This window comes from Siniperca chuatsi, linkage group LG2 (assembly GCF_020085105.1).
Source record: "Siniperca chuatsi isolate FFG_IHB_CAS linkage group LG2, ASM2008510v1, whole genome shotgun sequence".
Classification (NCBI taxonomy): domain Eukaryota; kingdom Metazoa; phylum Chordata; class Actinopteri; order Centrarchiformes; family Sinipercidae; genus Siniperca; species Siniperca chuatsi.
This window is the reverse complement of record NC_058043.1, coordinates 5,325,671-5,347,175: the sequence shown is the minus strand read 5'-3', so window position 1 is coordinate 5,347,175 and position 21,505 is coordinate 5,325,671. Positions and strand designations below refer to the sequence as shown.

General features: G+C 36.7%; 1 protein-coding gene across 6 annotated transcripts in view; it reads left to right on the top strand.

Moving 5' to 3' along the window:
• Nucleotides 1-20,617, top strand: part of raly (RALY heterogeneous nuclear ribonucleoprotein) — a 151,118-nt gene extending 130,501 nt beyond the window's left edge. For 3 of the 6 annotated variants that reach the window (XM_044209848.1, XM_044209839.1, XM_044209803.1), the window contains exons 8-9: nucleotides 1,332-1,379; nucleotides 1,482-4,168. In XM_044209848.1, coding sequence (XP_044065783.1) covers nucleotides 1,332-1,376 — 45 coding nt within the window. In that variant the 3' untranslated portion in view covers nucleotides 1,377-1,379; nucleotides 1,482-4,168. Of the gene's footprint in view, nucleotides 1-1,331; nucleotides 1,380-1,460; nucleotides 4,176-13,150 lie in introns of those variants that run through there. The other 3 variants (XM_044209810.1, XM_044209829.1, XM_044209818.1) reach the window with 3 other exon arrangements.
• The last annotated feature ends 888 nt before the right edge of the window (nucleotides 20,618-21,505 follow it).

The following is a 21,505-nucleotide window of genomic DNA, read 5'->3' as shown; positions in this document are numbered from 1 at the left end:
GAAGCATTTGATTTTACTTGGAGAGCCTGTTTATTTTTATATTTTTGTATTATTATTTCCTTTTAAGGCTTAAGCTTCCATTATCAATTATAAATGAATTGAATAAAACAATATATTTTATATTTCAGTGACATTGTTGGACAAAATTCAGGCATCAATTAATCCTAGAGTCCCACTGATTTGAGGACTGTGGGTACCAGCCCAGTTGTCCTAATCCAGTGTCCACACTGGCTCACACAGAACAGTTGGAGTGACTCTGGGGCCCACTGATAGCCAACAAAACATTTTACTCAACAATATTTTACTAACATTTTACTCAATGGACAGATAATCAATAAGACTAACTAGCTCCCTAGTTTTATAATATTATCAAAACCACTCAGTGCAGTTATTGTAATTCCCATTTATTTATTTATTATCTAAAAAAATCTGTTATTTTTTTTCATAAAATGTACCAAATAATGTTCACAATCTACTCCTTTTTAATTAGGTGTTTCTATGTCAGTTTGATATTATGTTAGTAACTGTAACTGAAACAGCTGCCATAACAGTCTGTCAAGAGATGGTGTATAACGTGACACCAAGTGTGATTTGATTATGTTTAATCCCAAGTCTGACCCTGAGCTGGAAGGTGATCCTAAGTGACATGAGCCAACATCAACACTGAATGTCAGTCAATGGAAACCTGAAGCATTTTAACATGTAACATATGTTACCGTTTAAAATGTGATTTGTGTGACTGAGATTAGTCAACTAAACATGACAATCAAGGCTTTTGATGGCAACACAAAATCCCTTTTAGCATTTCTTATTAATATTCATTGTAGTGATTTTGTGTTTGTGTTTACCCTATTTTTTCCTCATATTAAGTCATAATTAAATTCTATTACAAGATGTGAGTGGTCTTCTTATGTATGTTGACTCATAGGCCTATATGTATTTAGATTAATTGTTGAATTAAATGCTTATAATACCTTCCCATCATAATGCTTAATGTTCCAATGTATTTTATGCTCTGTTGTGTTTGTTGCTTGTGGTATTTGGAGTGTTTTGATGAGCTCTGCCCTTCTAATTCCACAGTAGTGGACTACAGATGGCAGATAAATTTTATTTGACTCTCTCAATATTTGCAATAAATAACACAAAAACTTACAGTGGGTTCCTTTTTGTAAATCTGCATGAAAATATTCAGCCTTCTCCTGTTGCCCTTCTGTGAGCTAAAATTTTACATAATCATAATCTGTGGCCAATTGCACTGAATACTTGAATATTTACAGTACATATTTGTGTGTGTGTTTTGACTCTGGTCTTTTCTCTGTTGTTTTGTTCAGGAGAACAGTCGCCTATCACCAGAGATGGACTCTATTCACCCATGAGAGGTGAGTGTTTCTCCTGTCTGTTCTCCCTGGCTCTCCTCTTTGTCTTTACTGATACGATATTTTGCTTAAGAAACATTGCAGTTGTGTTCCTGCCAAATTTAGGACACATCGGCTGTCAGTCACACTCCAGCGGGGGAAGGGGATCTGCTCTGCACTGAGGAAGTCTCCAGACTATGAAGGAAAATACTTTTTGACTCTTCACATCTAGCTCACTGTCCAAAGAACCCCAGAAAACATGCTAACTTTTAGCAGCTGCCATTTTAAATGTCCCCTTGCAGTATGAAAGGAGACACATCTCGGAAATGTGCCAGCACAGTTAAGTTTATTGAGTTTAAAGTAAAGTTTATTGCCCAATATAGAAAGCTCTGTATGACTGAAACACAATCCATTTGAAGTCGTCTAGTTAAAACTTTTGCCTCTTGCTAGATTTGTCTTGCATTGTGTTAGCATCTCTCTCAGCCAGACGTAACGATGACTCCTGCAAAGCAAAGCAGTGATGTTCAGTCCAGATTTATATCAAACAGGTCTGAAATGATCTGGGGCAGCCTGTGGAACTCTGTAATGCTTTGAAGGGGCAAATCGGACGTAAATCAGCCTTGACTTCCTCTAATTTGAACCCGACTTCAAGGATGAAGAAATTATCAAACAAATGCCAAATCAGTCATATTCAATTTTTTTTTAAACTTTGATAAAGCAGCAGAACAAACGGAAATTATTTTTTAAACCTTGATTTAACCAGGGATGTATTGCTGAGAGCCAGACTTTCTGTATCAAGAACGCACTCACACACTGTTACACACACTCACACTTGAAGCTGTCAGTACAACCACTGATCTCTGGCCACCTAGCAGCTCCACTGAAGCAGTTTGGGGGTTGAAGGCCTTGCTCAGGCCACCTTAGTGGTGGTAATAAGAGAGGCGCAAGTGTTGCTCTTTCACTTCCTCATCCACATTTATCCTGCCGGTCCAGGGATCCATCCAGTGATCTTACAGTAGTCCATTTCTCTAACCTATAGGCCACCACTGCCCCTAATTTTGGTACCAATCCTTGCCAAACAATCATTTACAGGACGTGTATATGCAATTTTAACATGTCACATTCCAAAGTAGCCAGTGTGGTTCTTTAGGTTCTGCTCATTTCCTGCATGCCCTTACTGTTTTACTGATTAAAAACATCTTAAATCAAATCTTGGTCCAAGTATGTAAAAAGAGTCAGAATTAATCATAAATAGGTGGAAAATTCGAACATTGCGGACATTTGCAATTTGTGCAGGTGGAAGGCAAAAGGCTATGAAAATAAGACACACACATACATACATGTAACCATACATACACATACACACACCATCATATGCAGCCAGACATACGCAAAAATCCCTCGCATGCCTCAGTAAATATACAGAGTCAAAGCTCTGGTTTTGATTGAGCTCAGGCCTATTTGTGAAAATACAGATTTACTCCTCAGTTTCTGCAAATCACATTGTATTAATTTCTCTTCATGTTTATCGTGTCATGTTTAATATTATACAGATATGTTGTCAATGGAACAAAATGACAGCTTGTTAGATTTCCATTCACTCTTATAATTTTGAGTGTATACATTTTTTCTCAAGCACTCCAATTACTAATACTGACTTTGGAAAATGCATGTTTTGGTGCTCTCACCTACAGGTCTAAAAGTAAATTTTCCTAATCAAAGGCAACCCTGTTGCTGTTGTGTCTTTCATTTGTCATTTTTTAATCATTTCAGCACCACAAATGTAAATCCACTTCCATTGTACAAGGAGGGCAGCAGTCTCAGCAGGAGAGATCTCAAATACTTGGCAAAAAACAAAACAAACATTTTCTGCGATGTTCAAAATGTATACATTTTTTTCCCCTTGCACACTGACTCCAACCACAAGCTTGACCTATAAAGATCCCAATAGTGACTTAAACTTTGTCTATTTAAATACATTTCTGGTTTGGAGTCAGTGTGCAGGCGTTACTCTTCATCAATGCTGTTTTCCAATAGCCTTGCATCTACAGTACATATGATTTGCATATGATTACCCTCCCTGTATTTGGGTGAACAGACTATTATCAAACAGTGTCTGTTGTCTAATGTGAATGTGTTCACAGGTTCTTGAAAAAGAAACTGTTGGGGAACTTTGTACAAAATAGGAGAAACTGTTTAAATTTCTGACTTAGAGCAGATTGCACACAGAAGCAAAAGTATGTGCACTGTATATACTATAAAGATCTCTATGATATCTATTCTTTGATGATCTTAAAAAGTTCTTGCATCTAAATGCTGACAAAGCATCTGATTCCCTGAAATTGGCAGGAACATTTATTTGGTCTGAAACACGTGCATGGATGTATATTTTTGTAAGTGACCCTGCCAGCTTGTGTTTGATAATGTACAGAGATATTGGTGATCAGTGTTTATGAACCTGGGCGTTATCAGAGTATCTCTAAATCTGATTATCTGAGGTAAACAAAGAGGCAAATTGCTTTGGCAAGGACTGAGAACAAAAAAATAAAAAATTGGCCTCTGTGTTGCGGCACAGCATATCAAGTTCTTCCAGAAATGTGGATTTAAGTCCAGCTCGTGAACTTGATCACGGCACTCAAAATTAAAACAAATAAGGTGTTTTCATATTGCTCCCTGTAGTGAAATTCTTCTTTTCTTCTCTGAGGTTGAGGCGGTTCTGTCTAATTACTGAGCAGTCCTGCTGCTTTTATTGAACAGGACGTCATAGCTTTCATTAGCTTATAGCACTTCAGGACTGAAGACCTGTACTACAAAAAATTATTACCGTATTAAGCTTTTTCATGGGAAACACAAGGCCAAGTTTGTTGCCAGGTATTTAAAAATAAATTGTTTTCTTAAGTCTTTTTCTGGCACTAAATGTGATGTATTGATTTTTATAGATGTTTAAATTTTTTAATGAACTTGTTTAAAGTAACGTTATATGTGATTAGTGTTGCAAGAACAAGTGCTATGTACTATAAATATATAAAGTAAATAAGTGACGTGCAGGAGCAGATGACCAGCTTTCAAATCATGAATCAGATGCAATATGGTTACCAACAACATAACTACATCATCATTGTAACATTTGCAATGTCTATCACCATGGCCAGATTAACCTGGTAAATTATAGTTTGGAGGCCCCATGGCAAATATTTGCTTTTGGGTCCCAGTTGACAGAAGGGACCCCTCTACAGTATGGGTGACAGGACAAGGTAATAATGCAGAACCCACCGAGTTTATATAGTACTTTAGTGGTATAAATTCCCTAACAAAAGGTGGACTGTTCAGATAAGGAAGGTAATTTTAAAAAACGATCCAAATTCCTTGTTTATTCAATATTTAACAAACAGCATTCCCATAAGCTCTAGACCTTCACGGGTTAAACATCGCGACTAGACATTAACAGATATAAATCTTCCTTGACCGGTGGTCTAAAAGCTTTTAAGGAACTGAAGTTATTTACATGATGTTGAGAGTACTTGTTTTGACATGTGTTGATCTTCAATCTCATAACTAGTGTACAGTAGACCCGTGACACCATCAGCTACATTGATACAACTGAGCAATCAGCTGGCACACCTCGTATTTATCAGCTGTTGTTTCCTGAAACCTCTACCTGCTACTGATGCTGTTTTTAAAGGAAAAATGAAAGCTTGAAACTGCATCAATGCCTCTGTCTTTTTTTTTTTTTTGAGTAACTCTACTGCTACATATTTTGAATATCAGGTGATCTCCTGGTTTCATCTTTAGAGATTGAATCTGAAAAGCAGGAATGTCATGTCTGCTTCTCTTTCCCAAACCTGATGTACACACTCCCTCAGTCTTCCCTTCCTTCTTCGAATTTTCCTCTTTGTGGCTGATCTACAGTGAAAAATGGGCTCAGACTCCAAATCCTCACCGAGCAGACTGTCTGCTTTTAATTCAAGGTCTTTCCAAGAAAAGGGGCCCACAGCGGTTTATGAAATGAGTGCACACTCCCTCACAGAGATTATGTGTTACAAACAAATATAATGTGAAAGATACAGTTCTCTGCCATGAGATGCGATTCTAGAGTCTGTTGGGACCCTAGGCAAAAATTCCCAGGGGTCCCCTCCAACAAGTGTTCTAAATAATCTGACACCAACGAAAAATGTAAGAAATCTAAAAAAAAAAAAAAAAAAAAAAAAAAATTGTAAATGTTCACATTTTCAAAATATAAATGTAAAGAACAATAAAAACCAAAACAATAAAAACCTAAACAAATAACTACAGCATTGTCACATTGTAAATAACCCACATTATAAGGCAACTGCTCATCAACACATAACGCATTGATTTTGCAAATACTGTTTACGGGCCTTGGCTAGTGCAAATGCTGCCACTATGTCCTCACATCAAAAGTTCACAAGCTGCACATCTGAACCTGAGCACGACTGCTTCTGCTGCTGTTATTCAAGTGTCTCCCCCATTAGTTAAGGCTAGACTTATCAGACTAGGCTTTAATGTTTGAATTCCATTCAAAAAGAAATCAGCCATACTTTGTCAATAACCAAAGAGCACATCAGAGAAGCAGTTTTGCTCTGGCAAAGTGGCATTTTCCTGAGGAACATTTTATGCAAGTGGTCTCTAAATTTCAGTTAGGGCCTGCGGTACACTGAAATACAATCATTTTAATGCTGTTTGAAACATTACATACATATTTAAAACAAATTTTAAACATCTTCACATTTTTAGTTTGACAAGCTGTCGCACAGATCTCCCAGCAGGATCAACTCCTGTGGAGTTTAAAGGAGAGATTTACTTTCTCCAAATGTCTTTTCTCAATTAAATTAAAGACCAAAGGAATAGGACTTGATGTATTCAGCAGGGCAGCGTCCTCCTTACTATTTCGCAGAGTGATGAATTATCCTTTCAAGTTCTTTACTCACTGATGTTTTTAGGAGCGCAAACAGCTCTTTAAGTTAAAGAAAAACTCCTTGTTGAAAAACTGTTGCGTCAATGATCATTTTTGTGTTGCACTGCAAAGCATTATTTTGCATTATTTAACAGTCTCCTCACTTACCGGCACACAGCTCATGTAGATTTTTGTTCTGTTTGTTCTGTCCTGTGGTCCATGGTTCTCTTTATTTATAGGCCTACTGCAGAGTCACTACATGTTTTGGCTAGGTGTGCCACATAAATAGAATAAGTTAAACTACTAAACCAATTGGCATGTCAGTGGTACAATAAATTAGTTTTTATCAAAGTTTTATGTAATTTGCAATTTCCTCTTGTTTTTTTTTTTTTTTGCTTGTGTCTCCACAGGTTTTCAAAATACATCAAATCTGAATGCAGAGAGAATTGTCAGTGATGCAGGGATATAAGATATGGAGACCCAAAATATTAAATAAACCAAACTAAAAGTCTACAGCCATGCTAGCGACTTTGTGAGACTGTTTTTAGGCACAACAGTGCTTTGAGCCAAGTGCTAACATCAGCATCTCTGTTGAACAATTTCCTAATTAGCACTAAACACAAAGTACAGCTGAGGCTGATGGGAATGTCATTAGTTTTGCAGGTATTTGGTCATGATCCAAAGTACTGGACAAGTAACATTTTGATCTGACATTGGCACTAGATAAGGCATCACTGACCTTATTACAATTAATCTGGAGGGGAACATGAATGTCTGTACCAACTTTCTTGACCATCCTAAAAAGAAACTCTGAAATAAGTAATCATATGAATAAATACAATTTTAAAAATACAATTTAACCATGGAATTGTGAAGTAATCCAATTCCATTTTCCAAACTCAGAAAAAAATATAAAATGTTATTTCATCCTTTATTTGAAAATTGAAAAAAAAAAATGGATTTATTATTTATTTCATAATATCTTATTTATTTATGTAATGTTTAATTTGGTCTCCTTAACTGCATAATAAGAAATTGAAAAGTTGGTGAGTTGTCTGCAACATCTTTTTAAAATCTATTTGTTTACATTTTGAGAAATCTTCACCATGAGAAGTGATTCTACATTATGTGCTAGCAGTTCCTGTTTGCACCATAAAATTACTTTGATACTTTAAGAAAAATTCTAAATGATTATTAGGCAAGTTCTGAAGTTATAAGATGTGTTTTGGTACATGATTTCTTAGGATGTTATCCTCAATGGACATCAAATGATACCACTAGTAATGTAAAGAGTGAGTTGTGCTGAATTCAGCAGTATGTGCATTCCTATTTGACAGAGTTATGACTCTTACAATAAGGGGTGCACTTTCTGATGCAAAAGGGGTATGCAATTTAAATACTGCTGATGAAGTGAGAGAAACTGGAGCTTCATGTAGGTTAAACAAAGGAAAGGAAACAGGGCATGGTGGTAATGTAAAGCATATGTCAATGTTACACTTACATAACTTTAGTCTTTATAAGGATGCTTTTGTCCAAAATACTATATAACATCAATTCCATAAATTTTTTGCATGAGTGGAATTCAACCCATCACACTGGCAGTAAACTTCTCAGACGAAGCACAATTTGAAAAAGGTGTAAAAATTCAGCCAAAGAATGAATTTCTTGTGATGGGTGAAATTGATTTATAGTCCTTGTGCATGAAAAGCAGCAGAAAATGCCCTTAAATACATCACATCAGGCAAATTGCCTGTACCACCCTGTTCAGACAGTATATGAAAATCTGTGCAGATAATTTTGCATGTGAGAGTCTTAGCAGGAGTGTGTTTCTGCACTGTCCTGACAAAATAGTGCACCACAGAAGAGGAGAAGTACTTTGTTCTCCAGCTCATATGCTGTACTGATTGTAAAGCCCCTTGAGGCAAATTTGTGATTTGTGATATTGGGCTACATAAGATTGACTTGACTTGACAGGAGGCAGCAGCAGATTACTTTCTGTACTTTTCCAGATAGTAAAAGTATTTTTATTGTCCAGCTTCTTGACTTTCACCACAATCATACATCAAAGCCTTTATTTGTGCAGGGTTCCTCTCACACCTGGCTCAGATGTAACATGTCAAGTTATATTTATATTACTGTGCATTTGCTTAACATGCATTCCTTAGTGCCAGTATGACACCACAGGGCGTCAAATACCAACGTTTTGCCACGCCCCACGGCTTTGTGTGCAGATGCACATGGTACCCTTTAGCGTTTGTATGGGATGCACAGAGCTGCCAGAAAGCCTAAGGGAGGTCAGGTGAGGTATTATAACGAGCGACATAAAGAGCGAGAAAGTCCACCTGTGGAGATGATAGGGTGGATGGTTGGATGGATGGGTCAAACAACACTGGACTCACCCAGGAGACTGGGGTTCATGTCCCATGTAAAACCAAAAGTTAACATTGAGTTATTTAAAGTTTACATTACATTACAAGTTATGCCATGTGACTTCCTACTACCTAACCAAGTAGTTTTGTTGCCTAAACCTAACCAACACGTGACTTACGTCACTTATGTCACGTGACTTCCTACTAACTAACCAAGTACTTTCTGAAGGCGTCTCCTACAGACGCTAAAGTAGTTTCTCAAGGCATCGGTTTTTGACGCCCTGGGAATGAGAACAAGTTGCACACCACTGAGAGATCAAAACCTATAGTGGACTGTCGGATGACAATAACAAATTAAATATATGGACACGTGTTTAGTTCACAGGTAAAACTCACAGCTTTGACACTGTGTTCAATACTTCATTAATCTGCATTGGACAACGCCACTGTTCTCCCGATAAGGTCACTCCACAGTCTGATTTCCTCCTGGGTGAGCTCAGTTCAGTATCCCTATCATCATACACAGACATCAGCAAAACATGTCAGACAATTAACTGCATTTCACAGGAAGGAAGAATAACTGCATGTTAAAGTAGCACATTGCATAAGGGGTCTGTGATTAAGTTCAAAGTCAATAATAAGAGGTCAGATGTGATTTTACCCGACCTTTTTGTTTGTGTGTCTGTGGTAATGTGATTAAATTGATGGATGAGGGCAGCCTTTGATCTTGGATGATCTACTGAGTGTGCACTACATTTATTTTTTTTTTTTTTTTGCCTGTCTGACTGTCTTAGATGTAACTGTGCGTGCTGTGCATCTGTGTTTATACTGCTTTGCCAGGTTGATGAGCTGAGGGGAATAAAGTACACACCACATGGTTGTCATAATAATGGACTATGTCACCTAAATGCAGCAGTATGGCTCTTCTCTGTGCTTTGTGGACAGCAGTGGATTTCTGTGTCACATGGCATAAGTCACACATGCATTACTTATTAAAAGGATAAATATATTGTTGGTTTTGCATTGTTGCTAGAAATAAAAACACTAGTGTTATCCTTTAATTGCCTTCCACTGTCTTCATGTCTTTGTCTTAATAAACAGGAGTGGCCCAGTAGGTGGCTGTTTTTAGCTATGTGACTGATACCCAGTAATATTTTAATTTATTTTGTTACATTTTTAGTGTAGTATACAGTCGAGAAGAATAGGAAATGTGGGATGACATGGTATGTGGTACTGTATGCGTCTAAAGCACCCTGACTCTCTAAACCCCAGAAACACTTTCCCTCAGCTTTGCATTTAGACCACCAACCACCTTAGCATGGTTGGGCTTATGACTATTCTGACTGGTTTAAAACAAAACAAATTACCTACATCTATCAAACAATTATAGCACAAACACTGTGATATTGCAAATCTGGCAAATGAAGGCTATAATTCACCTTTAACAATATAATTTCAAAGTAGCACTTTAATGAGTACCTTGGTTTGATTTATAGCTGTGGATCCAAAAAATGTATTGCAAGCATGAACATTACATTTCTTTAGTGTGGAGGAGGAGAAATGTGTGGACGTGCATCAATCTGTCGGAAACTGATTCAAATATTTTAAGGTTTGATTTACACACCTGATGTTTCCACAGGTCATAATGTCCAAGGGAACAACAGTAAATCTGACGTGGATTCTCTGAATATTTGAAAATGTTTCAGCTCTGCCTTTTCAAGCTTTTCAGGATCCTCCAGAACGTCTCTTTCCCCCTCTCTTTCTCTCTGACTCTTGTAGTATGAAATGTTAAAAGAATAGTTCAATATCTTGGGAAGTAATATATTATTAATGCAGCTCAAAGTGCTTTACAACAAAGAAAATACATGCACAGAATGTTTCACATAAAAAATAACAGAATGAACATAAAAACAGGGATAGAATGCCATAGTTAATGTAAAATAAAGTAAAAATAAGATGAGAATAGCATACATAAGCATAACATACTTAAAATGTAAAATAAAAATGAGGAATGCATAACATAAAATGGAAAATAAAACCCACTAAATAATAATAATTAAAAAATAACAAATCAAAATATAGTTACAAGGATACATAAAGAATAGAATACATAAAATGCATAAAATCTAGTAAAATACAGCATTTTAAATGCAGCAGTACATAAATGTGAAGCAAAGAGCAAAAGAGTTCCGTGCTTGTATTAGAAAAGTTCTAATTCTTATCTAGTTAAAGGCTTCCTTGATATCTACAAGTGTGTTCTATAGCTTTGGGGTGTAATTGACAAAGGCTGCATCCCAGATTTTCTTTCAGCTGTTGCTGGGAACCTCCAATAAACCAGCAGCAGATGGTCGCAGTGTTCTTGAAGTAGTGCACAAGGGAGTTAGCAATGTAGCAAGTTTGGTCCTAGCTCATTAAGGGCTTTGTATATAAGGAGGAGGACCTTAAAATCAATTCTAAATGTTACAGGAAGCCTGTGAAAAGCAGCTAAAACTGGACTAACGTGCTCTCTCCTCTTGGTTCTGGTTAATAGCCGAGCTGCAAAGTTTTGAATGAACTGATGTCTCTCCGTGGCCAGTGAAAAGTGCATTACAGTAATCGAGTCAGCTTGAAATAAAGGCATGAATCCGTTTTTAGCATCTTTTTGATTTATAAATGGTTTATTTAATTTATAAATACTTTAGCTATGTTTCTAAGGTGGAAAAATTATGTTTTGGTCACCTTGTTAATGTGGGACTTGAAGCTTAGATCTGAATCTAAGATAACGCCAAGACTTGTAACCTCAGATTTAACCCAGGGAGTCAGTTTCCCCAGATTATTAAGCAGCATTTCTCTTTTTGTTTTAGGGCCGACTAGTAGGATTTCAGTTTTGTCCTCATTTAACTTTAAGATATTATTGCTCATCCATTTATTTATTGCCAAAAAACAGGTAATCATGGAGTTTATAGCTACAGCATAATTTGGTTCAGCAGAGATGTATAGTTGCATGTCATCCGCATAGCTATAGAAACATACATGGTGCTCTCTAATGATGTCACCAAGTGGCAGCAAGTATAGTGAGAATAGTAATGGACCAAGGCCCCATAACAGATGTCATGTTTCTCAGACACATGATCTCTAAGACTGACGTACAACTTCCTCCCTTTAATGTATGTTTTGAACCAGTTTAACACACAGTCAGAAAGACCAACCAACTTTTCAAGACGATTGATTAAGATGTCCTAGTCAATCATATCAAAAGCTGCGCTTAGGTCTAAGAGGACAAGAATCCAACAAGAGACCTTATTTTCATCAGAGTTTAGTCTGAGGTCACTGATCATTTTAGTAAGAGAAGTTTCAGTGCTGTGGTGTGTTCTAAAGCCTGACTGAAGTTCCTCCAGGATATTATTTTCTTTAAGAAAGGGGTTTATTTGCACGGAAACTACTTTCTCAGGTATCTTACTAATGAATGGAAGGTTGGATATCGGCCTATAGCTGGTCAGTGCATTGCTGTCTAGGCTGGGTTTCTTTAATAAAGGTTTTACAACAGCTGTTTTGAATGCATCTGGGAAGATGCCTGTTTGAAGAGATGTAGTTATAATCTTCAAGACATGAGTTGAAACACTATCGAACACCCGCTTAAGAAATGCTGTAGGTACAGGGATAGTACATGAGGTGGAGGAGTTACACTCAGTGACAGTCTTGCAAAGCTCAGTTAATGTAATACAGGTGAATGTTCCCATGGTTACATCTATTTTACAGCGTTTGCTGAGGTCATCTATGTTTATATCAGCAGCAATACTGGCTCTAATTGAAGTTATTTTGTTATTGAAGAACAATGTAAGTTCTTCACAGTTTGATGCAGAGAACTGCAGACAGGTGGGGGCAGTGTTGAATAGCTGGTCAATAGTGGAGAATTATCTAGAGTTTCCAGCATTCTCTGTAATAATCTCATTGTGGGTTTTTTTGTACATTCGTCAGAAACAAAGTCATTTTATGTGCCCAAACATCCACTCTGAACTTTAACATAAGAACATCACGCTTCCTCCTGCTTTGCTGCTGAATGTCATTTTAAGCTGTTTGTGCTTACAAATCTGTCTCTGGTCAATAGTGGAGAATTATCTAGAGTTTCCAGCATTCTCTGTAATAATCTTGGAAAAGTAATTCTTTCTTGCCAGTCGTATTAGCTTTGTTATAGAGAGTCATGGCTTCTTTGTATATATACATGTATATATATATACAGTGAACTGTGAGCCTAGTTTTCTTCCATTTTCTTTTAGCTGCTCGACAGATTCTCTCAATCTCATTGTGGGTTTTTTTGTACATTCGTCAGAAACAAAGTCATTTTATGTGCCCAAACATCCACTCTGAACTTTAACATAAGAACATCACGCTTCCTCCTGCTTTGCTGCTGAATGTCATTTTAAGCTGTTTGTGCTTACAAATCTGTCTCTATAATCTTGATTTGTGATTGTGATTGATTACTGAAAAAGTTTATTTGCATTGTTGTTAAATATCTGTCTTCTGTGTTTCAGGTAGTGTGGACTGTGGACGAAGAGACAAACAGAGAGAGGGAGAGACAGAGAGAGTGGCATGGACTGACAGAGAACTGGATAACAACACAGGAAGGCCATCAAACAGCAGGGAGCTGGACACACACACACACACACACACACACACACACACACACACACACAACCATAATAACACACAGCAGAGAGTCAAACTTGACACTTTGTCAAAGCCACAGGAAGATACTAAAACAGCAGGATACTGCCAGAACACATCATAAACTGATGAGTTACACACCGTAACAAACACACACAGATGAAAAAACACAGTGATGGAGACAGACTCGATGCTGTGTCAGAGCCACAGGAAGATAGTAAAACAGCAGGCTGCTGTCAAAACACATCTTAAACCAACAAGTTTTACACACACACACACACACACACACACACACAGAGAAGAGCTCTACAGTTGACGGCAGCCACGTTTGGGAAAGCCGGAGCTCATCAGAACATCATCTGCTGCTTTACAGGACTCTAAACAACACGACTGAACGGGCTACATACTGAGGCAGAGCTGGTTGTTGATTGGAAACCTTGTTAGTGCAAATTGTTTTGAAATTAAAATTAAAAACAAATCCCAAAATCAAATTCCTGGACATAATATTTTCAATTATTTCAATGTTGATTGAAGAAATTTCCTGGAAAGAACTATATGTAATTTGGTAGTAATTACAGGGGAACTAGAAACATTGTTCAACTGATACACTTCCAATTATCTGAAAAAATGTGAACTTTGTCTACATGCAATTCAACACACTATGTATGGATAGCTAGATATTTACTTGGGTTTAAATTCAGCTGTTCTTTAAAGAAAATTCCTTTTTCAGTAGCACATTATGAAAATGTGGTAAAGGCCTTGAAAATACCAGTTATTGGACAAAATACTTTAAACCTCCACATATTTGGCTCTCCTGCTCCAACTACTGTGAAATGTAACATGGTGTAGATCACCTTACAGAACAGTGGTGACAATCAACAGGTCATTGAGACAGAAGCTATCTTTACACCCAATTGTGCATAGGTATGATGATGATTCCAGGTAAACACAAAGAAATGAAAAGGAGAGGTCTTCTCTTTGCAGACTTCCCTGTTGATGACAAACCTGAACCGTCTGTGTGAATTGGCTCTGACTGCTATTGGCAGGTGGTATCAGGCTGTACAGAAAGACTAATAGTAAATTGAAGGTTCCTAAGAAATTATTACGAAATGATTCAGAAATTAAGGACATGAAAACTAAAGTGTTACCTTTCAATGCAATGAACTATCTTCCACTACATCCCTAAACATTTCTTCACGTGTGTAAATCATAAACCTTATGAACACATTTTATTCATTTTTAAGTACAATCTACCACCACAAACCTATTCCACTGAAAGCTGATACCTCTATGAAAAAATGAATTATGGCCCAACTCTAATGCAGGGTATTAAACAGGATAATGTGGTAAGTCGTCCAAAGAGAACGTCTTTCAAAATGAGTTGGAAATGTTAATAAAACGTGTTTTTGTCACATTGTTCAGATGATGTAAACTCTGGTTATTAATCACATTGTAACATCATCAGATATAAATGACTGTACACCCCTTATCAAGAAATAATCACATATTTAAACTTGGATGTGATGCTGTCACTTTAATCCTATAATGGATTGTTTCTCAATCTTGGGGTCAGATGGGGTTGCTTACTATGCAGAAGGGGTCGTGTTAGATTTTTAAACTTGTGATATTAGTTTGACATGACAAACTATTATCATAAGTTTTGGAACTCAACATCGAGTCAAGGGTTAAGAAAAGCTGAGAAACAATGAATTAATATAAACAGGTTTTAATTACAAACGCATGTTCACATGTTCATTATCTTAAAGTTTTATTATCAGTTGTTGTTACAAGGTTGATTTGTTTTTCAAATGAGTTATGAACAAATAACATATGGGGTTTTATTGCACATAAATCTACCAAACCTTAAAAGGGTTCAAATCAACAATAAAAATGATCAAACTTGGAATATGAGGCTTTTATACAAATATAACAAAACCCCTAATGTTTTACGTGATGACTTCTGTAGCGTTATACCTACTTAAATTTAAATATTTGCACTCATGTGAATTATCTGGGGCACCACTTCCAACTGGAAGAAAAAAAAAAGAAACCTTATACCTTAATTATGAATTCTCAATACATTGATCCTCATCTCTATTTTGAGGAAAGATTCAGACAAAAACTTGGTGATAAGTGAAACATTTATTTATAGCTAAATATCTATAACAAGTGAATCAAGTAAATAAATGAGGTATTAATAATGGTTATATGGCATACAATCACAATTAAATAAATGCAGTAAACGGGTCGTTTAAATCGCAATTTAGGTTATTATTCAGTTTGGTGATAGTGAAAAGGAGTATGTGATTTCTGATATCAGAGGGAGCAAATGATTGCTAGATTATCAATTCAGCTTCCTATCCAACATCAAACTCTTATCACAGTAGCAGATGGAAATTTTGCCTACTTTTACAGTGTAGTTTCAGGCGAACATCTTTCAGGAGGGACCCCAAATTGTCGTTCTGGTTCCAGTTTACTTCATGGCCTCCCAGCGAGGTGATACCCACTGGAACACTGTGGTAGTGGAGCAGGTCAGGTCAGACAGTAGTGTTTCTCTGGTTGTCCTTGGCTGCCCACTGTTGTGGGATGCAAAAGTCTTTGATGCAACTTAGGCTGCCTTAATAATTAAGGCAGTCAGCAGGCAGGTGCCATGCACAATGAATCTTGATCCGTAGACTGGTTGCTGTCGTCAGATAGAAGCTCTACTAAACTTCCTTTCTATACTTGTTACTCGTTCTATACTCGCTATTATCAAAGCAAGATTGACTGGAATACAAAAAGCTTAACGAAAAAAAATTAGGTGTGCTTTCACTAAGATTAAAATACACACAACTGAGACGAGAAAGGTAAACTTAGGAAAAGAAAATCTCTGGAGAAAAGGTAAACTAAGAGGAGCAGTGGTTAGGATCTCCTTAGGGATGGAGAGCAAAAAATGAAGAGCGATGGACAAAGGAGATCTAGCCTAATGGTTTTATCCACTGTTAGGTATAGCCGTGAACTGGAGGCAGAGAAGCGGACTTTTCGCGCCAACTTGCTATGTGCCTCTCCTTTTCTTTGTTCTGATGAGAAAACGTGGTTTCCTTTACTTTTATGGATTTATTTAATTTCATATTTTTTGCAAAATCATCACATACTTCCTCATCACTGTAGTCAATCCAGCATGATTCTAACATCGAATAATATGTAATGATGTTGTGCATAAAACATTTACAAAGGCATATGGTTTAAGCAGAAATCATATTCCAGAATATCATTCATTCAGTTATATCTTTCCTAACTACGTTAACCATGTAAGGGACAATGTACAGCGAGCCGGTCATTATTGCAAGATTAACCCCAACAGGGTGATGCAGGACAGTCTAGAATCACCCTGTACATTATCCCAGTTATTACACGGATACTTACTAAAGAAATCAATAATTTGACACCAAATATTGATTTAATTGATTTAAAAATTATTTTAAAACGTTTTTGTTTTTTTGCCACAGGACTTCTTTCTGCGGATTGTTATGATTGGACTCAAGAGTCTATGTTCATATCTGCACTGAACCATAGGAACAGTCTGTTATTCATAGCAGCGGTCTGCTCTTCAGCAATAACAGACTGTAGAATGGCGTAACTGACCAATCAGAATCGAGTATTCAAGCCATGTAATAATAGTAACATAATAACATAATTTATAATACTGATAATAGGTGAGCAGATGGCTAAACAACAGTTTAATTACACACTATAATAAGTCACATTCTTATACAAATCATTTTGCATTCTTAATATTACAGAGACTAATCAATGGTCACTAGATAGAAGTATGGTCACATGGGAAGCAAGGTATTAAATTGATGAATGAATAATTCAGTTGTTCTACATCGTATATCGCAGTTGGGCTATTCTACAAGAAAATGTGCTAAGTAACGTTAGCTAGATTACTGACCGAATTGACATTTGAGTTTACATTAATTCACATTTGGTTTAGCAAAAGAAGAAGTAATTTCCTCAGGAATGCATCCGAAGATTTATGTCACATCTGCTGAGATCTTTATCTTCCTGACTGAAGTGAGAGAAAGGGGCTGAACTGATCTTTGTGTGTGTGAGTGTGAAAGTGTAAAAGTCATGTACACAGAGGACACAACTGGTTCTTTAGTTTTAATTTGATTGTCTTTATGGTAAGACTCCAGTCTTTGTTCTTTGGGGAAGGTAATTCATTGATTGTTTGGTAGGTTTTGTTTTTCCTTGTCGTTGTAGCCAGTTGTATTAGAAGAAAGAGTCTTGACTATTCCCACCTCCACTATCAATCTCATTATCATGACAAGACCCTTAACTCCGAAGGGAGACAGAGAGTCTCGGTACCAGGTCTGGAAGGTGTTGTAGTGACACTTTTACTTGTTGATGAGTGCTAAGTCAACTTATAAATCCAGCGAAAGTCAAGGAAGGATGTTTATTCAAATCCCAGAGAAATTTTGCAAGACCATAAACGGTCTCTCCTTTTTGGCCTTCTCAAACACGGACCTCCAGTCCTTGTGTCTGGATGATGAAATTTGAAGATAGAGGGACTGATCAGTACACTTTACTATGCTGAGCCCCATCTAGTGACCTCTGAACCTGTCTGAAAAAACTCATGCAAATATGTCTTTGGTTTACAAATAAGAATAAGAATCAATTGCTGCCAAAATAACCTCACGTCAAAAATAATGTCTGTCAAAGTGTTATTTTCTTAGTAGTTATAACTTTAATTATTACTATTATTATTATTATTATTGCTCTTATAGATATGAAAGGTTTTTAAATAAAATTTGGAAGTGGCTGCATTCGTATTCACAGTAATGATCATACTAGTGGTTTTGCATGTTTGAGTCCATTAACTACAAACCACTACACACATTACTACTAATTATTTACTACTACTAATTCTTTTTTTTCTGAAACACTCCAGATATTTCCGTCATTCAAAGTGCCACTGGTTTTAGTTCATTTCAGTAAACTATGAAAGTCGCTTTTAAAAAGACTAGCAAATGGCTTAAGAATAATTAATTTGGGGGGGGTTAATGTCACATTAAGGTTGAGCTAGAACTGACGTTCATTGTCAACCAGGTAGAGCCATTGTTGATCCGACTTAAGGTCCACTTTCTAGCTTATACTGTAGCTTTTCTTGATGAAGATTGGGAGATGTGGTTCAAGCTCTAGAAAAAAATAGTACATACATTGCAGTTGTGCGATTTCCTCTCCTTGTTGACACATGAGAATTGCAGGTAATCTGCTAAAGTGCATTACACTGATGAGCGTTGGTATTCTTTTTTTGTGTAATAAAGTTTGCTGTTCAGCAGTTAACAGTCCCTGCCTAAAGCCCCTGAAAATATAGTTTCAAATCTATCTAGTATTTTTATATAACATTAAATACTCATTACTAAATGTGCAACAATCAAAGTTAAAGTCTAGAAAGACTTTGTCAGGTATTATTTACTATGAGTATTTACTACAGTAAACAAAAACTCAGCAAATCTGCTTCATCAGGATTGTGGGGGTGTGCTGTGATCAGATGTAATTGACCGTTGCCTGGCAACACGAGCAAGCAACCCCACAACTGTCATCATATGTTGATTAAAATATTTCTAAATCCAGATTGGTGCACAGAAATGCATTATATAAACAAAACATACAGAAAATCTCTCATGTGAAAAAACAAAAACTGTTGACTGGGACTTTGCCTTCATGCTGGAGCCTATCGCTCACAGTAAGAAGCTGGTTAAGAAAATATGTTTTCAGAGCCTTTAAGTGAATAATCCAGAACCATGTTCAATCCATGTCAAATACATAACTTTATGTATTGGTTGAAACTGCATTATTATGAAAGCATATTACTATTAGTAAACAGTAAAGGCTATATTGGAAGTTTTAAAGTCCTCAGTATATTGCCACTGTATTGTAATTTCAGTAAAAAAAAGGTCAAAATAGAGGAATAGATGGAAGGAGCTTGGCTGCTGTTGATAATGTGAATTTGTCCCTGAAAAGACCCTTCCCTCTTACTGCATTTCCTTGTTCCCTTCTGAACGTATCTTCCTTCCTTCTGTCTTAACGCCCTCTTCCCAGTTCATTCTTCCCTCCTTCATTTTCCCTTCTTAATCCAACATCTTCCCTTTCCTTTTCATCTCCTCATCCTTTTTACCTTTTTTATTTTCTTTACTTCCTGTCTGTCCTCTTCACCTCTCTTCCTTACCTCTTGTCACCCTTCTTTCCCTTTCTCTTCTCTCCTTCTATTTATCTCTGATTCCTTTGTCCATTTTTCCTATTCCTTTCATAGCTTCTTCCTTGTTCCTTTCATCTTTAACTTTTCTTTCCTTTCCCGTCTTCCTTCATTCACTCTTTTCTTTTATTCCTCAACTCCCATCTTGTTTTTCCTCTTCACGAAACTGTCCTCTCCTGTTAGAAATGAAGAGAAAGTATCTTCTCTTGATGGATGATGTGCTCACTTCTAGCTAAGTCAAACTGACTTACAGCAATTTTAACAAAAGGAAGAAAGTAAACAAGCAGATTTCCCAAATAATTATTCCTCCAAACTTAAGTTAGTAGGAGCCAGCGAGTAGCTGCATGGCCGATTTGGGAGACAAAACAAGTTACAACTGGTCTGGTGATAAAATCTGTGATAATTACCTGCTGCTTTGTTCTGCCACTTCTTGGTTCAGTTTAGGATTGACTCACCATATTGACAGTTTGTGAAAGTGAAAGTCTGTTTAATTTGTTATGAAGTTCATCATTACATAGGCTATACTGTACTATATACTTGTTATAATCCCATGAATGATCATCATTAGAGCAGGTTTACAAAATTTTTTAGACATCGTTTATGTAAAGGTGAGCTACATCCTACAATAAAAAGTGGAAAACTATAGTGTGTTCAATAGATCGACCCAGATACAGCAAAAGATTAGATTTGGTTCATAATGTTTATCTTTGACTTTACTTCCAAATAAGAAGCTCAGGTAGGTTAGAGGAATCTGCCCTTTTCAAACCAGCCTGAGCTCTTGTTTACTCTTCTTTACTTGTTTGCTCTTCAGATGAAAATGTAGGCTTCCTCTCTCCTCTCTCCTCTCGTCTTACTTCTCTTCCTCCAATCATCCTCTTTCTCCTCCCTTCTCCCTCTTCTTCACCTTTTCCCTATTTTACTCCCTCTTGTTGCTGTTGGATTTTTACATGCTGATGTTAAATAGTCTTTGCTGTCATTTTTAATGACTTGTGCATAGTGTGCGATGAAGGTGATGATGCTGACTCCTCTGTCTGCACTGAGAGGGTGGCCTTTACAACACATGTAAATAATCCAAATAAAAGGTTGGAATATGTGACCGTCGTCTGAAGCCTTTTGTGATCACAGACCATAATTCGAAATGTTTTCAATATCTTCCATGAATCAAACTTGTTTCTTTTATTTGCAATTTTATGCTCTTGAAAACATCTTCCTTACATCTTGTCTCACCTCCTTTATTTTTCCTCTCAGCAACAGCAATGCATTTTTGTTTGGCAGAGCTGCAGAGTTAATCACAGATACAGTAAATAACTTGGTTAGAATGTTTTATGATGGACATTAGTTGATTTTAAAGATGATCAGTACAGACAGTGAAAAGTTTTCCTTTAAGCACAAAATAAAGTAATTATCAAGTTTTCTCTACAATTGTGATACAACAGCAACATCCTGAGGGGTTTTTCGAGTTCATTACCATCCGCTGACACTATCGCTACAGCGCTTCAAATGGACAATGAATAACCAGGTATCAAGCAGATGTACTCAAACTCTGACTAGTAGTGTACATTTGTTCATGTTCAGCCCCAGTGTGTGTTTTATGCACATGTGCATAGTTGACATTTTAAAACAAACCACAAATGGAAGGTGGAATTCATGTGTGAGACATCAATTGATATTTACAAGATTGTTTGTTATTATTTTGGGTATTTTCCTTCTGTTAACTGTTTTGTATTGGTTATCGGGGACCCCCCAATTGATTTTTGAGTACAATTCAATTTAATTCTCTTACGAGAGAGTTTTGAAGCAGACGTTTGCTGGCATTAACTATCTCTACACCTGACTCCCATGCTTATATCCATTCAAGTGTCTGAATAGCAACTTAACACCACTAATTGCACTTCATGTTTATGTCTCCTCCTCTGTACCTCCATATTGGTTTCCCCAACAAAACAAGGTCCATAGGGGCATCTCAATAAATAAACATTTT